Source organism: Solenopsis invicta, chromosome 5 (assembly GCF_016802725.1).
Source record: "Solenopsis invicta isolate M01_SB chromosome 5, UNIL_Sinv_3.0, whole genome shotgun sequence".
Taxonomy (NCBI): domain Eukaryota; kingdom Metazoa; phylum Arthropoda; class Insecta; order Hymenoptera; family Formicidae; genus Solenopsis; species Solenopsis invicta.
Window position 1 is genome coordinate 3494751 of NC_052668.1, and position 17220 is coordinate 3511970.

Consider the following 17220-nt stretch of genomic DNA (forward strand, 5'->3'; position numbering starts at 1 on the left):
AGGCAACTGACGAAGCGCGGTAGAGGTACTCTGCCTTTCTGAGGTTCTCAGACCGCTCCTGACATCCACCAGTACTCTAGGCACACGTCGCCAAGGTTCTTGAGCGAAACAATGCAGTTAAGTATATCTCGCTCTCTGACTAGTCGACTGCAAGTCGGTGTAGGTTATTTGCCGTTTCTGAGGTTTCTGGATGCCGACTCCGTACATCTATTCATCGCGTAAAAAGCAGCCTAAATTCTCTCCTGAGGTACTCAGACACTGGTGGTCCTTGCCATTAATTCCCATCCGCGGATCTATGTCCCGGGGCTTTGGAAAGTACACAGGCAAACGTTAAAACCCCTGCCTCGGAACGCTCGCCTGCAAGTCGCGCCAAATTCTCCCGCTCTGCGTGAATCTCACCCACCGACTTGAAAGCCCCGACTTGCTTCGTAACCTGCTCCGCGTCGTGCGCTGTTATACGGACCGCACCTTGAAGACAAGCTTCAACCGCATATTCCATATTTTTTGCTTATACTATCTGTCTAAGATATAATTTGTCCGCGTCTCTGAAATATTCAATATAAATTGTCTACGTTAGTGTAAATTATCTGCGTTAAGATACGTAACTTTACGCAAAATACAAATAGTCCGTGTTGATAAAACTCTCGTTCCGTTACCGAATCTCTGTATAAAATTGAACGATTAAATAAACGTTATATTATTTTCAACATTACATCCGTCACAAATATTAATTTCTTCTTCCCTTTTGCTCGAACCAATTTCTATTCCTGATCTCGATCTGTGCTGATCATGCAATAGAAATTACGGTTTATTTCATTTTTAAAAATCATTATTGGCGGAAATAAATAAAGGTAATTTTATTATAAAATTTTTGTATAATATAAAACATATCTTGAATAGTTTTTAAGATATAACAAAAAACCTAAAAATCGCTTTATAAAAACCATATTTCCACTAAAAAAAAAAACCACATAGTTCAATAAAAAAATTGATTTTCATAAAAGACGTGGCATGTGTACTTTCTATATTAATCGTTTCAATTACATGCTTTTGATTTTTATGAGACAGTTAAATAAGTAACTTGTTACGAAGAATGACTAGAATAATCTCGTTTAGGCCATTCACTGTGATGATGACGCGTTTTGTGCCGCGGCAGTTCGCTTATTTGGATAGATGTCACTTTGACGTTTTCTTTTCCTTGTTTGTTGTCGACTCGGTCACCATTGATAATTTTCTTATGAATGAGATTGTTACTGTAAGACCGCTGTGATGTAGACACATTGATCACCTTTTTATTTTGTTTGCCGAGCTGTGAAGGCATCAGTCTCTTGAAAAACTTATATTTGATTAATTGAGGCCGCGGTTGAAAAATGTTCTCCGAAAGTAACGAATTGGAGAGAACGTTGATCAATGGTGTATCGACTGTTTGTGCTGTCATATCGCTGACACTTATTTTATTCGTCATTGTATTTCTGTTCACATCGACTTCCTCAAAATATCGAGGTGATTTCGCATTACGCACATCCAGTTTTCGAAGCAACGATGCCTCGAGATTCGACTGTTTCGAATCTTTTGGTGTATGATTTAGTGAAAATATATAAGTACCGTCTTTCTCATTTTTGTAAATTTCTCCAGAATACATTTCTGGCTGAGGCGTTGGTTGACCTTGATGATCGATACGATTGAGATATCCTTCGAGAACATTCCAATTTTCTAAATCACTGAATATCATTTTTCTAACAAATTTAGAAATCTCTTCGGTACTCACAACTCGCGAATTTTTATCATGATCGGAAATCATTAAACGTTCACTGGGGAAAGATGAGAGTTGATTTGCAACGTGGTAATTGCGTTCTGTCGCTGTCCGTTGTTCCCCCGACGAAATTTCCATATTATCATCCACAACAACGAATGATTCATTAATCGAAACTGGATGATTCGTCTCGACCGAGTACGCGAGATGCTTCAAAGGCATTTGAAAACTAGTTTCAAATATTGTATTTTGATCGAAGTAGCGTTTCTTCTGATAAGGGTTTCGAGTAGTCGGATGTGCCTCGTAGAATACTGGTCCCTTGCTCAAGTTATAACTTCCAATATACCTACAATTTAATGCAACATATTAAGAAACAATAGCCGATAGTAATTTTTAGGGTTATTGCATTGAAAACTTTAAACCTTCCAAATTTAAGATGCCTTTACAAAGCTTCAAAAAATTAAAAAATTATCAAATTGTTCTTAAATTTGAATAACCCAGTATTTATTTTTGCGTGTACATTAAACATAAAAAAATATGTAATAGTTTTTAAGTAAATATTTAGTTTAGAGGACACCGCGCCGTTGACATAGTCTTGATACGTTATCAAAATTATGACCTCAAATGATCTTCAAAAGTTTTAGGTAGCAGTCACTCTTCACCACCTCAAATCTAAAAATTATTAACAAAAAATGTTTCACAATGAAATAAAGTTTCTATTACAAGGAAACATACAGAAGTGTCCACCTCCGATTTTGACAAGTCTCTAATACGTTATAGTACAGATTAAAATAAAGGACAAGTATTTTTTTTATACGTGCCCATACTTATTTTTAATCTTCAAAATATCCCTTTGAAGAAAATCGATTTTTTTCTTTTAAAACGTATATCGTCAAAACAATAAAAGATACAAAAAAATATTCCGAATGAAAGTTGAATAGCTTGAGAAGTACTTTATAATAGTGACAAAAAATATTAAAATTTTCATTTATATTTTCCCCACTACTTACGTTTTTTTTAAATTTTTATTGTTTTAATAAGCAAAATTAAGTTCATTTTAATACAAATTTAATGGTACATAATAAAGTTATGTTCCGACATTTCCATTTGCCAAAAAATAATTAAAAACGTTTCTGTACGCATGATACTTGTTCGTGCGCTCGATTCTTCATAATAAAACGGATTCGTTTCATACAGCGTTGACCACGCGAGAGAGCATTGAAGACTATCAGTACAGTACAATAAATATTGAAATAAGAGTTTTATAATAACAATAATATCAGTACTAAAAGAATAGTGACTTCTTTGAATCGCTAAAATTAGTCAAATCTTTTGTTGATATGTTACAGTACGTAACGAAATACTTAGGGTAATAAAAAATGAATTGTGAATAAAGAAATTATTATTTATTCATAACTTGTTTTTAATTACAAAGAATAGAAGTAATTTGTGTCAACAATGGATGTAGACAAAACAATACGTTAGCAAGTTTCCGCATAGATTAACCTATTAAAACCCATGGCCAGATAAGCAAAGATGGCTAAAAAATAACATTGGGAAATAAGACTAGGACATAAAAAAACATTATTGACATTAGACAACGAGCAGTCAACATTCTCCGCAAAGCTAAACTGTTCAGTGAGAAATACTTAAATTTCACACATTGTATTTCTTTAAATGTTTTATTTATAATTGCAAAGTTCAATCAAATTAATACAATTCACACGTGTATTCACCACGTACTGCGAAACGATAACGATTGGATGAGCACGCGTGTGTCCAGAAGGACGTATTCACTGCGACAACGCCGAGAGGCAGTAACCCTGAGTCCGTGAGGACAACACCGTGGAACCACTGCCTTGAGTCGCGGAATTGTGAATACAAAAATTTGTGAGCGCGTCTATTTCTCGATCGCAGAGAATCACTCGCGTGCACGTCTTTATAATAACGCGTTTTTTCAGTCTCGGTAGCGTTAAGGGGCAGCCGTCCTGAGTCTACGAGGACGACGCCGTAGAGCGATGCGACGCGATTAGGCGACTATTCCGCGTCTTGATCAGTGATTGATTTTGACTCGTCTGCTCAGCTCTGCGATCGAGGATGTAATGAATCCGAGACGCGGATTCGGGACAAAAAACTGATATTGGATTGCAATTATTTTTAATGAAAAGACGTGCGCTTGGCGACAGGGAATCCCGAGACGCACGTCTGCCTGGTAACAGGCAATCCCGAGACGCACGTCTGCCTGGTAACAGGCAATCCCAAGGTGCAAATTCCTTGAATTGACCGAGACTCATCTTTTGTTTTAATCGCGTCGCGCTACCCGTCCATCGTCCACTCTCGTTAACACATGTATACACTCGCACACGTGTGTGCGAGTGCGTGCCTTACTTATTATATTTATGTTCGCATGTACTACTGTGTCCAAAAAGTAAGGTGACATTGCATTTATTTCGAAAATTCTTTATTTATTCTTGCAAATCAATTTCGTCCCCTTCAAAGTAATCCCCCCCTGATATAATACACTTATTCCAACGGATTTTCCAATCTTCGAAACAGTTGTAATAATCGATTTCAGGAATGGCCTTTAGCTCCTTCTTCGCAGCGGCTTGAATCTCTTCTATCGACTCGAAACGGTGATTCGTGATTTTTTAACCAAAAACTCGACTAATATCGTTCCACAACCACCGTATTCACCTGATTTGGCTCCATGCGACTTCTGGCTATGGGGACACCGTTTCGAGTCGATAGAAGAGATTCAAGCCGCTGCGAAGAAGGAGCTAAAGGCCATTCCTGAAACCGATTATTACAACTGTTTCGAAGATTGGAAAATCCGTTGGAATAAGTGTATTATATCAGGGGGGGGGATTACTTTGAAGGGGACGAAATTGATTTGCAAGAATAAATAAAGAATTTTCGAAATAAATGCAATGTCACCTTACTTTTTGGACACAGTAGTATGTATGTGGGTGTCGTGCACGACGCGCCTGTGTAAATGTACGTTTGTACTTAACATAAACCACCCAGCCAAAACATCAACAGAGAAGAACGCTTGGCACTTCAGAATTTGAGACAGAATTTGAGACATTCTAATTCTACCGGCGGATAAAGGAAATGCCACAGTGGTAATGGACAAAGAAGACTACTATAATAAAGTCAATGCTATGTTCTCGGATTGCAGCGTTTATAGAAAACTGAAACAAAACCCAACATCCACCATATAGAAAAACATCCGTTCTGTTCAAGAATGCAGACCTCCCTCCCGAAACTACTAAATACCTTACCCCCCCCCGGAATCATCGGCTCTCAGATTCTACGGCCTCCCCAAGATTCATAAGAAATTGATCCCCCTTCGCCCTCTATCGTCAGCAATATCGGGGGACCTTCCTACATGTTGACCCGCTACCTCACCACACCACTTCAAAAACTTACTAGTCTCAATGGATCTCACATCAAGAATTCTATTGATTTTGTGAACAAAATTGCAAAGATCAAAACAAAACCCAATGACATCCTGATGAGTTTTAATGTTGTTTTATTGTTCACAAATGTCCCGGTTCAGGATACGTTGGACATTATCAAAAAGTCCGACAAACTTCCGACTAACCTCTTCCCACTAATAAAACATTGCCTAACCTCGACCTACTTCCGGTTTCAAGGAGAGTTCTTTGAACAAACCTCAGAAGCAGCAATGGGATCCCCTATTTCACCCATTATTGCTAACATCTTCATGGAATATCTCGAAAACAAAATTCTGAAGAACGTACCCCTCAAACCTTCCACGTGGTTCCGATACGTGGATGACACATTTGTTATATAGAGCCACGGCAAAGAAACTCTCACATTCTTCCTCGCTTTTCTCAATGCCCAACATCCAAACATTAAGTTTACAATGGAAGTAGAACAGGAAAACCAAATTCCCTTCCTAGACGTGTTGGTTCAAAGAAACGGAGATGGTATTTTAGGCCATCGGGTTTAACGAAAATCAACACTGACCGATATTTTCACGCAATCTCCCATCACCATCCGTCACAAAAAAATTCAGTTATCAGCTCATTAGCATACAGAGCCCACACAGTTTCTGAACCAACGTTTTTGGATGAAGAGTTACAACATCTTAATCAGACCTTGACTAGAAATGGGTATAACAGCAAGAACATTGATCAGATATTTCAAGAGATTGAAGAACAAGATCTCTAGTCCCAACGACACCGAAACTCTGGATGAAGAAAGAGTAAGGAAAATGACAGCTGTCCTTCCGTATTTTTAAGGTACAACAAAGCGCATAGGCAGAATTCTGAGTAAGCACAACATCAGAGTAATCTTCAAACCCTAGAAGAAAATTGCTCAATTACTCTCTAATCCCAAGGATCAAAGATCAAGCCTGAAAACACCAGAGGTGTACAAGACCTTGCGTCTGCGAAAAAGTGTACATAGGAGAAACCGGGAGGAAGATCAGTACACGGATCAAGGAACACCAGAAGTGTGCCAAATACGAGGTGTGTTCAAAAAGTATCGCGAATTTTGTGTTTTTTCAAAAATTATTTATTTATTCATGAATATCTATTTTGTCCCCTTCAAAGTAATCCCCATGAGATATTATACACTTGTGCCAACGGTTTTTCCAATCTTCGAAGCACTTCAAAAAATCATTTTTTTTTATCTTGTTCAGCTCCTCCTTCGATGCCGTCTTTATCTCGTCAAGCGTAGCGTAACGTCGTCCTTTCATGGGCCTCTTCAGTTTAGGGAACAAGAAAAAGTCACAGGGGGCCAGATCTGGGGAATACGGTGGCTGCGGCATCATTAGTGTGTTGTTTTTGGCCAAAAAGTCGCGCACAAGCAACGATATGTGAGCAGGGGCGTTTGGTACGAATTTCGCGGCGACCCGTCTCATGCCCAAATCATTGATAAAAATCGAATGGCACGAGCCAATCGATATGTTTAGGTCCTCAGCAACTTCTCTAACGGTGATTCGACGATTGGCCAATACCATTTTCTCCACTTCATTAATTTTTTCGTCTGTTGTTGAAGTGCTCGGGCGTCCGGAACGCTCTTCGTCGTTCACATCTTCTCGGCCTTCTGAGAACATTTTGTACCACCGATAAACGTTGCTTCGGTCCAAGGTAGCTTCTCCGTATGCCACAGTCAACATTCGGAATGCATCCGCGCACTTAATTTCGTTTTTCACACAAAATTTGATACAGGTTCTTTGATCCATTTTTTTGAATAGGTAAAAATCGAAGACGATCCAAAACACGTGCAAGCAAAGCAGCTGTCAACAATTAAGTGAACATTCAAAATGGCCGAGCTTGTCGGCATAAGTGAGAGACATGAGTACCAACATAACGCCACAAAAAGATCGAAATTCGAATATACGTAACCCGCGAAAATTCAAAATTCGCGATACTTTTTGAACACACCTCGTACAGCCAAGACAATCAGCCTTGACGGAACTTTGGATGGAGACTGGACATGCCGTGCAGTATGATATAATAAGTCTACCATATTGACCTCGTTACAAGGCAACTTCACCAGAAAATATTGGGAAGGTCTGGAAATCTTGAAACATCCTGACAACCTCAACCGCGACAAAGGCCTTTAAGTAAATCCTATTTGGCATACCGTCCTCCCGGGTTTTTTAATTGACCAGCCGGTCAATCAAAACTCTGATTGGCTCTGATTAGCTGACCAATCAACCACCCACCCTCACTCTCATCGGGCGCAACGGGGCCACCCAACCGAAGGGAGCTCAGTATCGGAGCTCTCAGCCTTGATGATGCAAGCTGCAATGTTTGCGAAACGTCGGCAAAGTGATCAACACGCACGTGGCGTCCATCCGGAAACCCTCTCGGTTAATGGTATTAAACTTTTTGATTTATCTCGATCCTTTCTACTTCATCGTAATAATCTGTATACATCGCTCTGGGACCCCCTGTATATCCGAACGCGTGACTGGATGCACTAATCCGCGCACTCGATTAGCTGGCCCAGAATGGGAAATTTGCGGAACGCTACGGACGGCGTGCGTGCTGCCGCGTGATCGCGTCGAAAGGATAGACGGGTGCGCGCATGTCGCGGTGCTCGGACAGTCAGAGCGAAGTAACGGTGCGCGCGAGGTGGAGGGGCATTTTGTTACATATACATAATTAAAGTATATTATTTATATAAATATTTTAAAATATATATAATAATTTATATAAATTTATATAATAATTTATATAAATATTAACAAATTTTAAAATCAGTAATAATTAAAAAATGAAAAGCTTAAATGTTAAATAAATAAATAAAATAATTAACATTAAATAAATATTAAATAAACATAAAAAATGCTTACTCAAATAATTTTTTTAATTAAATAATTCATGAAAAATAAATACATAAACAATATTAAATAAAGGTTTAAAAAACGTTTACTTAAAAAAAGTAAAATAAATATTAAATTAATATTAAATTAATGTTAAATTAATGTTAAATTAATGTTAAATTAATGTTTTTAAAAAATAATTTTTTAAATAAAAATTTAATGTGAAATAAATATTAAATTAAAGTTCAATAAATGTTAAATTAATGATTTTAAAAAATGTTTTTTAAATGAAAAATTATTTTGAAATAAATATTAAATAAAGGTGAAATAAACGTTAAATAAATATTTTTACAAATCATTATTTTAAATATTTAATTAATGTTAAATAAACGTTAAATATGAAATAAATATTTTCTCAAAATCATTTTTTTAAATGTTTAATTAATGTTAAATAAATATTTAATAAAAGTTTAATAAATATTTTTGTTATAATAAATTGTACAATAAAAAATTAATATTAAATAAATATTAAAAAAACATTTAAAAAATATTGTTTGATGATTGGGATACTTTAAATGCATTATACTATACATATATCAATGTTTTTATTCTTTTTTTTATGATTGACAATTAAAGATTAATAATATTATTATTTACAATATTTTTAGTAAATTAGCATTAAAAAAATTAAAAACAAAAAATACTTGAGAAAAATGCGCAATTGGAAGTTTATATAATATTTTGTAAATTTGTTAATTTAATATAATATAATATACGGGAGGGTTTTGTTTGATATCACGTGCTGAAATTACGCACGGGATAGACCGGGGGCCTAGGCTTTACCGCCCGGGCCGCGAGGAGTAAACCTCTATAAAAAATCCAAGGGTGGCGTCCGTGGCGCGGGGTCCTGGGCCGTGTAACAGCGGTGCTGGTCTCTGCGTCGCGGACGTCAGCTTCGGTAGTGGGCGGGCAGCGAAGGCGTTCGCTTTCAGCGCGAAGGCGAACGCAGGGCCCAAGGCTCGCGCGGCGGAGAGCCTATTGCTAGGAGGGGTGGCCGATGACCTGTGTCGGTGGACGGTGTCGCTTTGCGGCTCGTCTCCTGGCATGGAGGGAGCCGGCAACCCGCGGAGGGGGACGGCCCGGCGGGACTTCGGTGTCACCGAACCCGTCGGGCTGGGCCGTTTCCGGGCCGCCCGGACTCGTTCCGGGGCAGGGTCGGAGCGGCGTGGGACATCCCGGCGCGTGTATCGCGGGAAACTCTCCCCGGTGCATCGGGTCGGGACGGCCCTCGGGCCGCTCGGACGTTTCCAAGGCGGGGCGAAGGCCCTCAAAAACCTAGCCGACAATATTGTCGAGGACTCCAGTGCGCTGGGGGCCCTGTCTGCCAATGAGGAGGTGCGGAGGTTGGAACGAGACAACGCTAACCTCCGCGAGGAGGTGGCCCAGCTCAGGGCTGAAGTGGCCTCCTTCAGGAAGAGCTACTTGGAGGTGCAGCCACTGCACCGCGAGGGACCTCCCTCTATTGACTGCGGTGGCAACGAGGTGATCTCCCGTACATCACGTAAAGTGAAAAAACGGAAAATGCAGGGGGAGCTGCCTATGGCCTCTTCTGTCCAGGAGAGAGAGCCAGGTGCGGCCCCCTATGGCAATGACAACTTGGGCGCAACTTGCCCTCCGGCCTCGGAAGCGGGTGACTGGATGGAAGCACTAGCTGCGCGCATAATGAGGCAGGTGGGGGATATGGTGAGTGCGAAACTCGCAGTAGTTGAGTCTCGCCTTCCCCGAGAGGAAATCCTCTGTCCCCCCCTCGCTGCCTCAAAGAAGAGCGGCACTGGGTCGGCGACGATACCCTCGGCCAAAGAGGGGAAGTCCAAGCCGACCCTGCCGGTGACCGCCGGGACTGAGAAGGGGCGGAACAAGTCCCAGAACCAGTCCCGCCCCCAGCCGGCACGGCCGGAGCCTCCGATCCGTGCCCAGGGAAAGGCTGGAGAGACCCCCGACAACGACAATCTGTCGTTCGTCGAGGTAGTCTAGAGGGGTAAGAAAAAGAAGGGGGCGACAGTTGCCCCCACGGTTCCTCCTCCACCCTCTATGGGGCAGTCCGGGGGGGTTGCCGCCAAACCGAAGGCGGCGCCCTCTAATAAAAAAGGGCTGCCCGTGGCGGCTCCTAAGACGATTCCAACCGCCAAGAAGGCCTCGTGGTTCCTTCGGCCAAGGTGGTTCCCCCCCCCCAAATCCAAAAAGAATAAGGGGAGGAAGGGGTGAAAAGTGAGGACAGCTGCGGTCGTCCTCACGGTCCCCCCTGAGAAAGTAAACGACCTTCCGTATGCGGAGGTGATGAAGGCCGCTAGGTCCAAGGTGGACCTCGCGGCCTTGGAAATAGACCACCTCCGCATGCGGAGGGCGGTCACCGGGGGCATCATCCTCGAGGTCCCCGGGGAGGGAAGTGCCCCCAAAGCGAACCAGCTTGCAGAAAAGCTGGTCGCTGCCCTGGGGGAAAGCGGCGTGAGGGTCTCCAGGCCGGTGCCCATGGCAGAGTTCAGGGTAACCGGTTTGGACGATTCCGTCACCGCGGTAGAGGTGGCCGCTGCGATATCGGTGGAGGGGGGATGCCCGCGGCCGATATCCAGGTCAGCGGGCTCAGGCCTGGCGCGAGCGGGCTTCGTGGAGCATGGGCCCGGATCCCGAAAGCCGCTGCCCTTAAGGAGGCAAAAACGGGAAAACTAAGGGTCGGGTGGACGATGGCCCGGGTTGAGCTATTAGAAGCCCGCCCAATGCAGTGCCATCGCTGCTTACAGGTGGGACATGTACGTAACAAATGCCCCTCGGAGGTGGACCGCAGAGTGGGCTTTGCTACCGCTGCGGCCAAGAGGGTCACCTTGCGGGGGCTTGCCAGGCCCCACCGAAGTGCCCAAGGTGCGAGGTGCGCGGTCGCCCCTCCAATCATAGGATGGGGGGAAAGGCCTGCGTGGCCACACCCCCTCCTAGGAGGAGGGGCGGCCAGGCCAAGTCAACGGCCTCGGCATCGGGCGCGGCAGCGGTGGCTGCGCCGGAGAAAGGCGGCGGGAAGCACCGTCTCTCCTGCCGTGGGAGAGGGAGCTGCTGCACCCTCTCCCATGGAGGTAGTGAGCCCGGAGGAGGCCATGGAGACCGGTAAGTAATGCCAGACACCGGTCTCCGCTTCCTCCAGGCTAATCTGAACCACTCCGCAAGGGCGCAGGATCTCCTGTGCCAACACCTCGCGGAGTGGTCCATCGACTTGGCTGTGGCCTCCAAGCCATACCTGGTGCACGATCGGGCTGATTGGCTCGGTGACCAGGATGGCTTGGTGGCAATCATTGGTGGTGGTGGCCCGCGTGCCCTGCCTCTCTCTCTCTCTCTCGTTGAGAGGGGGGATGGCTACGTGGCCGCTAAATGGGGCGAGACGGTAGTCATTGGGGTGTATGCTCCCCCGAGCCGCCGTCTCTTCCAATTTGAGGACTTGATCGAGAGGGTGGGGTCGGTTGTTGACCGATCCCGCCCCTCACCAACGATCGTTGCCGGGGACTTCAACGCCAAGCTGGAGGATCCCCGGCGACGTGTATAAGAGGGGACTCCCTTGGAAATTGGGCCCTGGAGCTGGGGCTCAACTTCCTCAACAGGGGGTCCGTAGACACATGCGTGAGCCACAACGGGGGCTCCATCGTGGATTTCACTCTGGGGTGTCCCCGTGCCTCGCGCATGGTGTCCGGATGGAAGGTGCTGGAGGGGGAGGAGACTCTGTCGGACCACCGATATATTCGGTTCCGCGTCTCCGATCCTTCTGGCGGCCGTCAGCAGCAAGCGCATGAGCAAGCTGTTGGCGGCGAGAGGGGGGCCGGATGCCATGCCGCTGGGCCGTCAGGAAGCTCAATGTCGACTTCCTGATGGCCGCGGCCGAGTCTGTGGCCTGGTCGGGGATCCTGACCAGGCCAATGGCCAATGTGGACGAGGGAGCAGCGCGGCTGCGGGGAGTGCTCACAGATATCTGTGATGCCGCGATGCCCCGCATCCGAAAAGCCCCCCCGCAAGAAGGGGGTGTACGCCCGAAATTGCGCAGCTCAGACGTGAGTGCAATCGGGCGATCCACCGGTGCACCCACTATGCGCGCAAGCGCGTAAGAGACGACGAAATCATGGCTTCTCTGAGGGACCAGCGGCGTGACGCCAAACGTGCCCTTCAGCGGGCCATTGGAGAGTCCAAGGCCAGGGCCTGGGAAGAGCTGGTCGAGACAGTCGATCGCGATCCGTGGGGGCGCCCCTATAATATTGTAAGAAACAAATTTAGGGCGGCGGGTGCACCCCTAACGGAGAGTCTCAACCAGCGGTTCCTCGAGACCGTGGTCACCACCCTGTTCCCTCTGGGGCCGGGGGAGGTGGCCCATCTCGGCGTGCCCCTCCCCCCTTACGGTGCCTGACCGGTGGGAAAACGCGCACGAGGTCTCGAGGGAGGAGGTGATGGGGATCGCCAAACGGCTCAGGGCGAAGAAAACAGCCCCGGGCCCGGACGGCATCCCCGCTAAGGTCCTGGCTTTGGTGTCAGGTGTATTGATGGGCGGCCTCCAGCACTTGTTCGGGAAGTGTCTGGAAGCTGGGCGGTTTCCCACCGCGTGGAAGGAGGCGAAGTTGGTGCTCCTCCGGAAGGAGGGTAAGCCCGAGGGGTCGCCCTCGGCTTACCGCCCCATCTGCCTGCTCGACGAGACGAGCAAAATGCTGGAGCGTATTCTAGCGGCTCGTCTCCGAGAGCACCTACCCCACGAGGGCCCCGATCTGGCCGACTGCCAATTCGGATTCCGAGAGGGCAGATCAACCGTCGATGCTATTCGGCGGATCCGTGCCCTCTCGGATGAGGCTGTCTCCCGCGGGAAGAAGGTGTTGGCGGTCTCGCCAACTTCCCCTTCTTAGACATAGCCAATGCCTTCAACACTCTCCCGTGGGAGTGTATACGTCAGGCACTCCGTTTTCATCGGGTGCCTGCGTATATGCAGGAGGTAATCGGGGATTACCTCCGGGACAGGGGCATACGCTACCTGGGGCGGTACGGGCGACCCCACAGACGGGGGATCCACCGGGGTGTCCCACAGGAATCGGTCCTTGGACCGCTCCTGTGGGATTTAGCTTACGACTGGGTCCTCCGGCGCCCTTCTTTACGGGCTGGGAGTAGTGTGTTACGCTGACGACACGCTGCTCCTGGCCTGGGGAAAAGATTGGGGGAGCACCACTCGCCTCGCCAAGGTTGGGATGGCGCACCTGGTGGGTCGTATACGGATGCTGGGCTTACGCGTGGCTCCCCAAAAGACCGACGTCGTCTGGTTCGCCGGACCTCGGGTGAGGGGACCACCGCGCGGGGCCTAGCTTACCGTATAGAGGGTCCGAGTCCCAATTGGGACCCAGATGAAGTATCTGGGTCTCATACTCGACAGCAGGTGGAGCTTTGTGCCGCACTTCCTGCGGTTGGTTCCCCGGATGCGGGCGGTGTCTGCCAGCCTTGGCAGGCTGATGCCCAATCTCGGGGGACCTGGTGGAGGAGCTCGCCGCCTATATCTTGGCGTGGTCCGGTCAATAGCGCTATATGGCGCCCCGTGTGGTACGCCGATGTGGCGGCCAGCCGTCGCCTGAAAGAGCTCTTACAGAGCGCTCAGCGCGGGCTGGTCGTCCGTGCCGCACGGGGTTATCGGACCATCGCCACTGTGGCGGCGATGCTGGTGGCTGGGGCGCTCCCGTGGGTGCTCGAGGTACGCGTGTACGCTGACGCGTACACAGAGAAATGCGCGCGCCGTCGAGCCCCCGGGGCCCCCTGGACACCAAAAGAGCAAGAGGTGTGGCGCCTCCAAGCGAGGAGACGTGCTGTCGAGAATTGGGGCGAGGGCCTGTCCTTAGATGGGCCGAGCTCCCGCGTCATCGGCGCCATCGGGCCAGTTTTGAAGGAATGGGTGGGCCGGCGACGTTTCGGATCCCTCACATATAGGCTGGGGCAGGTGCTCACCGGGCATGGTTGCTTCGGTGAGTATGCACCGCATAGGGCGTGAACCCACCAGTGTGTGCCACCACTGCAGGGCTCGGATGGACTCGGCGGATCACACCCTGCTGGAATGTCCAGCATGGGATGTTGACCGTCGGGTCTTACTCCGGTCTTACTCCGGGCCCTAGGTTTAAACCAGGCTGACTTCTCCCTGGAGAGCATGGTACGTACCATGCTCGAAGGGGAGGAGCACTGGGCAGCCGCGCTCTCCTTCTGTGAGTCAGTTATCTCACAGAAGGAGAGCGACGAAAGACGTAGGAAGTCGGCCCCGAATGCCGCTCCCTGCCGTAAAAAGAGAGCTGAGAGAAGGGCCTGGGCATTTGCACGGGCCCTGTAACTTTCCCAAAACAGTCACGGGCTGGAGGGAGGAACGGGCGAGATGTGCCTGGCCCTCCAGCCCAGGACTGCTGGGAGTTGCAGGGATCGGGTGCGGGGGCACCCCATCCCATTGCACGCAGCTCCTCGGCAGGGGAGACCGTTGCGTGGTGGTCCCGCAACGGTCTCCAGTTAGGACGTCCCTCTCCCACGCCAAATGGGAGAGGGGAAGTGGCTCGGGGGGCGCCCGGTAGAGTATGCTTTCGCAAGCCCGGGGCGCCCCCCACGTCACATGTAAAGGTGGACCACCATGGGGTTTTAGCCGGTAAGAGTCCGGCATAACCGCCTTCCTTCCCCCCGGAAGGGAAGGGTATCCATGAGGATTTCCCCATGTAAAAAAAAAAGGGTTTTGTTTGATCACGTTGCGATTGATTACAGCGTACCCTCATCACATCGTGAAAACAGTATGACACGTTCTTATGCGCAAAGCGGAATTATCACGTTACCTTCGCCGTGAAATGTTCCCATCACGCGTGATTGCACTATGCGGCCTTTTACTCGTACTCGTGTGCGCCCATCACATTGTGAGAACACTGTGATGCACTTTTGCATGCACAGCGTAATTATCACGTCGTGAGAATAACGTGAATTTACGAAATGTTATCTGGGTAGGCTTTTTTCAAAGATAACAATTTTTAAAAAATAAACAAATTGTTTATATCATCAAAATTCTTTTAAAAGCATTAAGATATGTTTAGAACTACAGATAACAATTGATAAAGGCTCATATTGCCCTCACACGTGATTATCACATCGTGCGTGCGAGAATGCCATCATATCGCCTTCACAACGTGACGGGGGTACAAGTGTGAGCGCAAATGATATCACTGTGCAATCACGCGTAATAAAACATTACTCGGTCATCTTTCCATGAAAGTTGAATGCGTCATCCGGTATACGTTGCTCGTCCATGTGCCCCCGTGTGCCGTGTGCAATTATAATTGCGAGAGCAGATCAGATTATATATTTTAGAAGAACGAACGAGAAGTTTATTTGTAAGTACATTTTTTAATAAATATATATATTAGTATAGTATCCACTCTGATTCTTGCATATTTTTTGTTAATCTATGTTCCATAACCTATAATACTATTAACCTGCACATATATAGGTTGCGTTTCGGCATTTCACGCATGGTGAGTTTCATGTATTATTTATCCTTATCGTTCACTAAATATTAAACAAGAATAAATAATGCATTATGCGCATCGTACGCGAAACAGAACGTGCTCATGTACGTGTTTGCTATACAGGTTAATGATAGGTTATAATGTGCAACTATATTATTTTTTATGAATACTATAGAGCTACTTTCGAAAATTAAATGAGATCTGAAAATCTACAGTTCACGTTATTTATACTATAAATTTTCAATATTCTGAGTAAATAACGGAACGCACCTTTTTTTTAAATAATCAGCCAGAGAATCCACGGTTTCCTTTTCTACTACTATTCTACTACGATTCACTTTAACTACTATGTAAACTTGATTTACCGTAATAAAACATGTATAAATATTTATTGTTTCGTTTTATTTAATGTTATAATATTCTAGTGGAAAAAATATTACAATTATATCCAACATTATTTTAAATTATAATATTGCTACTTGTGTATATATATACATATATACGAGTAGCAATATTATATAATAATAATAAATTTTATGACAAAAAATTATTCATTTACTACATAAGATATGCGTTTTCTAGTAAGAGGCACACATTTAATATAATTTGAAGCAGTTAATCATTTTATCCTTGTTGTTTGCTAATGTTGAACAAGGAAATGAAATAATTTGCATTGTTACACTGTGTAAATTTGTTTTTTGTGGAACATGCATAATTCATCTATAGCTTATAAAGCATATACTCGTAAATGTAAGCGCGTGTACAATTCTCAATATGGCTATGATCACGTGATCTTGTCACTCGTATTGGTGCTGCCATTTTAGGTGCACAATCACGTGCATCCAATCACGTTGAACCTCGAGATGTCCAGACTCTCTACTTCTAGGGACTCTATAAATTCACTACTGTTGAGACCCCCTTGTGAGTATTCGTAATGCTCGCACGCGGAGCTCGAGCATTATTTAGGAGTACCCATTCGCAGCGACAATTCCGCGCGAACAATAAGTATTATTCTAATTATATTGATAAATAATGTAATAATTCATTTATTAATAAATGGAATTTCTATAGTAACTTTAGCCATAGTAACTTTCTAGGTGACTCGATGCGCATGCGCCAGTTTTATCCCCAGTAAAATCTGTGGGTGGCATACCTGTACAACTGCATGAGAATCCGGTGTGATTGTACTATCTTTTTAAACTTTAAACAACACAAGAGGCAAGAGTCCGTTGGAGCCAGTTTGGACCTTGAGCGTGTGCAAATGTATTCGGTATTGTGACATTCCGCACATGTTTAAGGTCCAAATGGCCTTTTGTATTGTCTACTATAAGTTTAAGAAGATAGTTCAATCACACCGGATTCTCATGCAGTTGTTCAGGTATGCTAGCCACAGATTTTACTGGGGATAAAAATGGCATATGCGCATCGAGTCACCTAGAAAGTTACTAGAGCTAAAGTTACTATAGAAATCCCATTTATTAATAAATGAATTATTACATTATTTATCAATATAATTATAATAATACTTAGATATTCGGAACTAGCAAACGACTAGCAAACGAATGGCACCTTCACAATTGTTATATCTGTTAGTCCGACAGCTAAGTTCACGGAGGTGG

At 45.6% G+C, this 17220-nt stretch overlaps 1 protein-coding gene across 1 annotated transcript in view; it reads right to left on the reverse strand.

Annotated features, from left to right (window-relative positions):
- Nucleotides 1-1007: 1007 nt before the first annotated feature.
- LOC105206967 overlaps nt 1008-17220 on the reverse strand; it is an 86204-nt gene continuing 69991 nt past the window's right edge. Inside the window, exon 3 of the mRNA XM_039449063.1 lies at nt 1008-2099. Within this exon, the coding sequence (XP_039304997.1) occupies nt 1085-2099 (1015 nt within the window). The 3' untranslated portion in view covers nt 1008-1084. The remainder of the gene's footprint in view (nt 2100-17220) is intronic.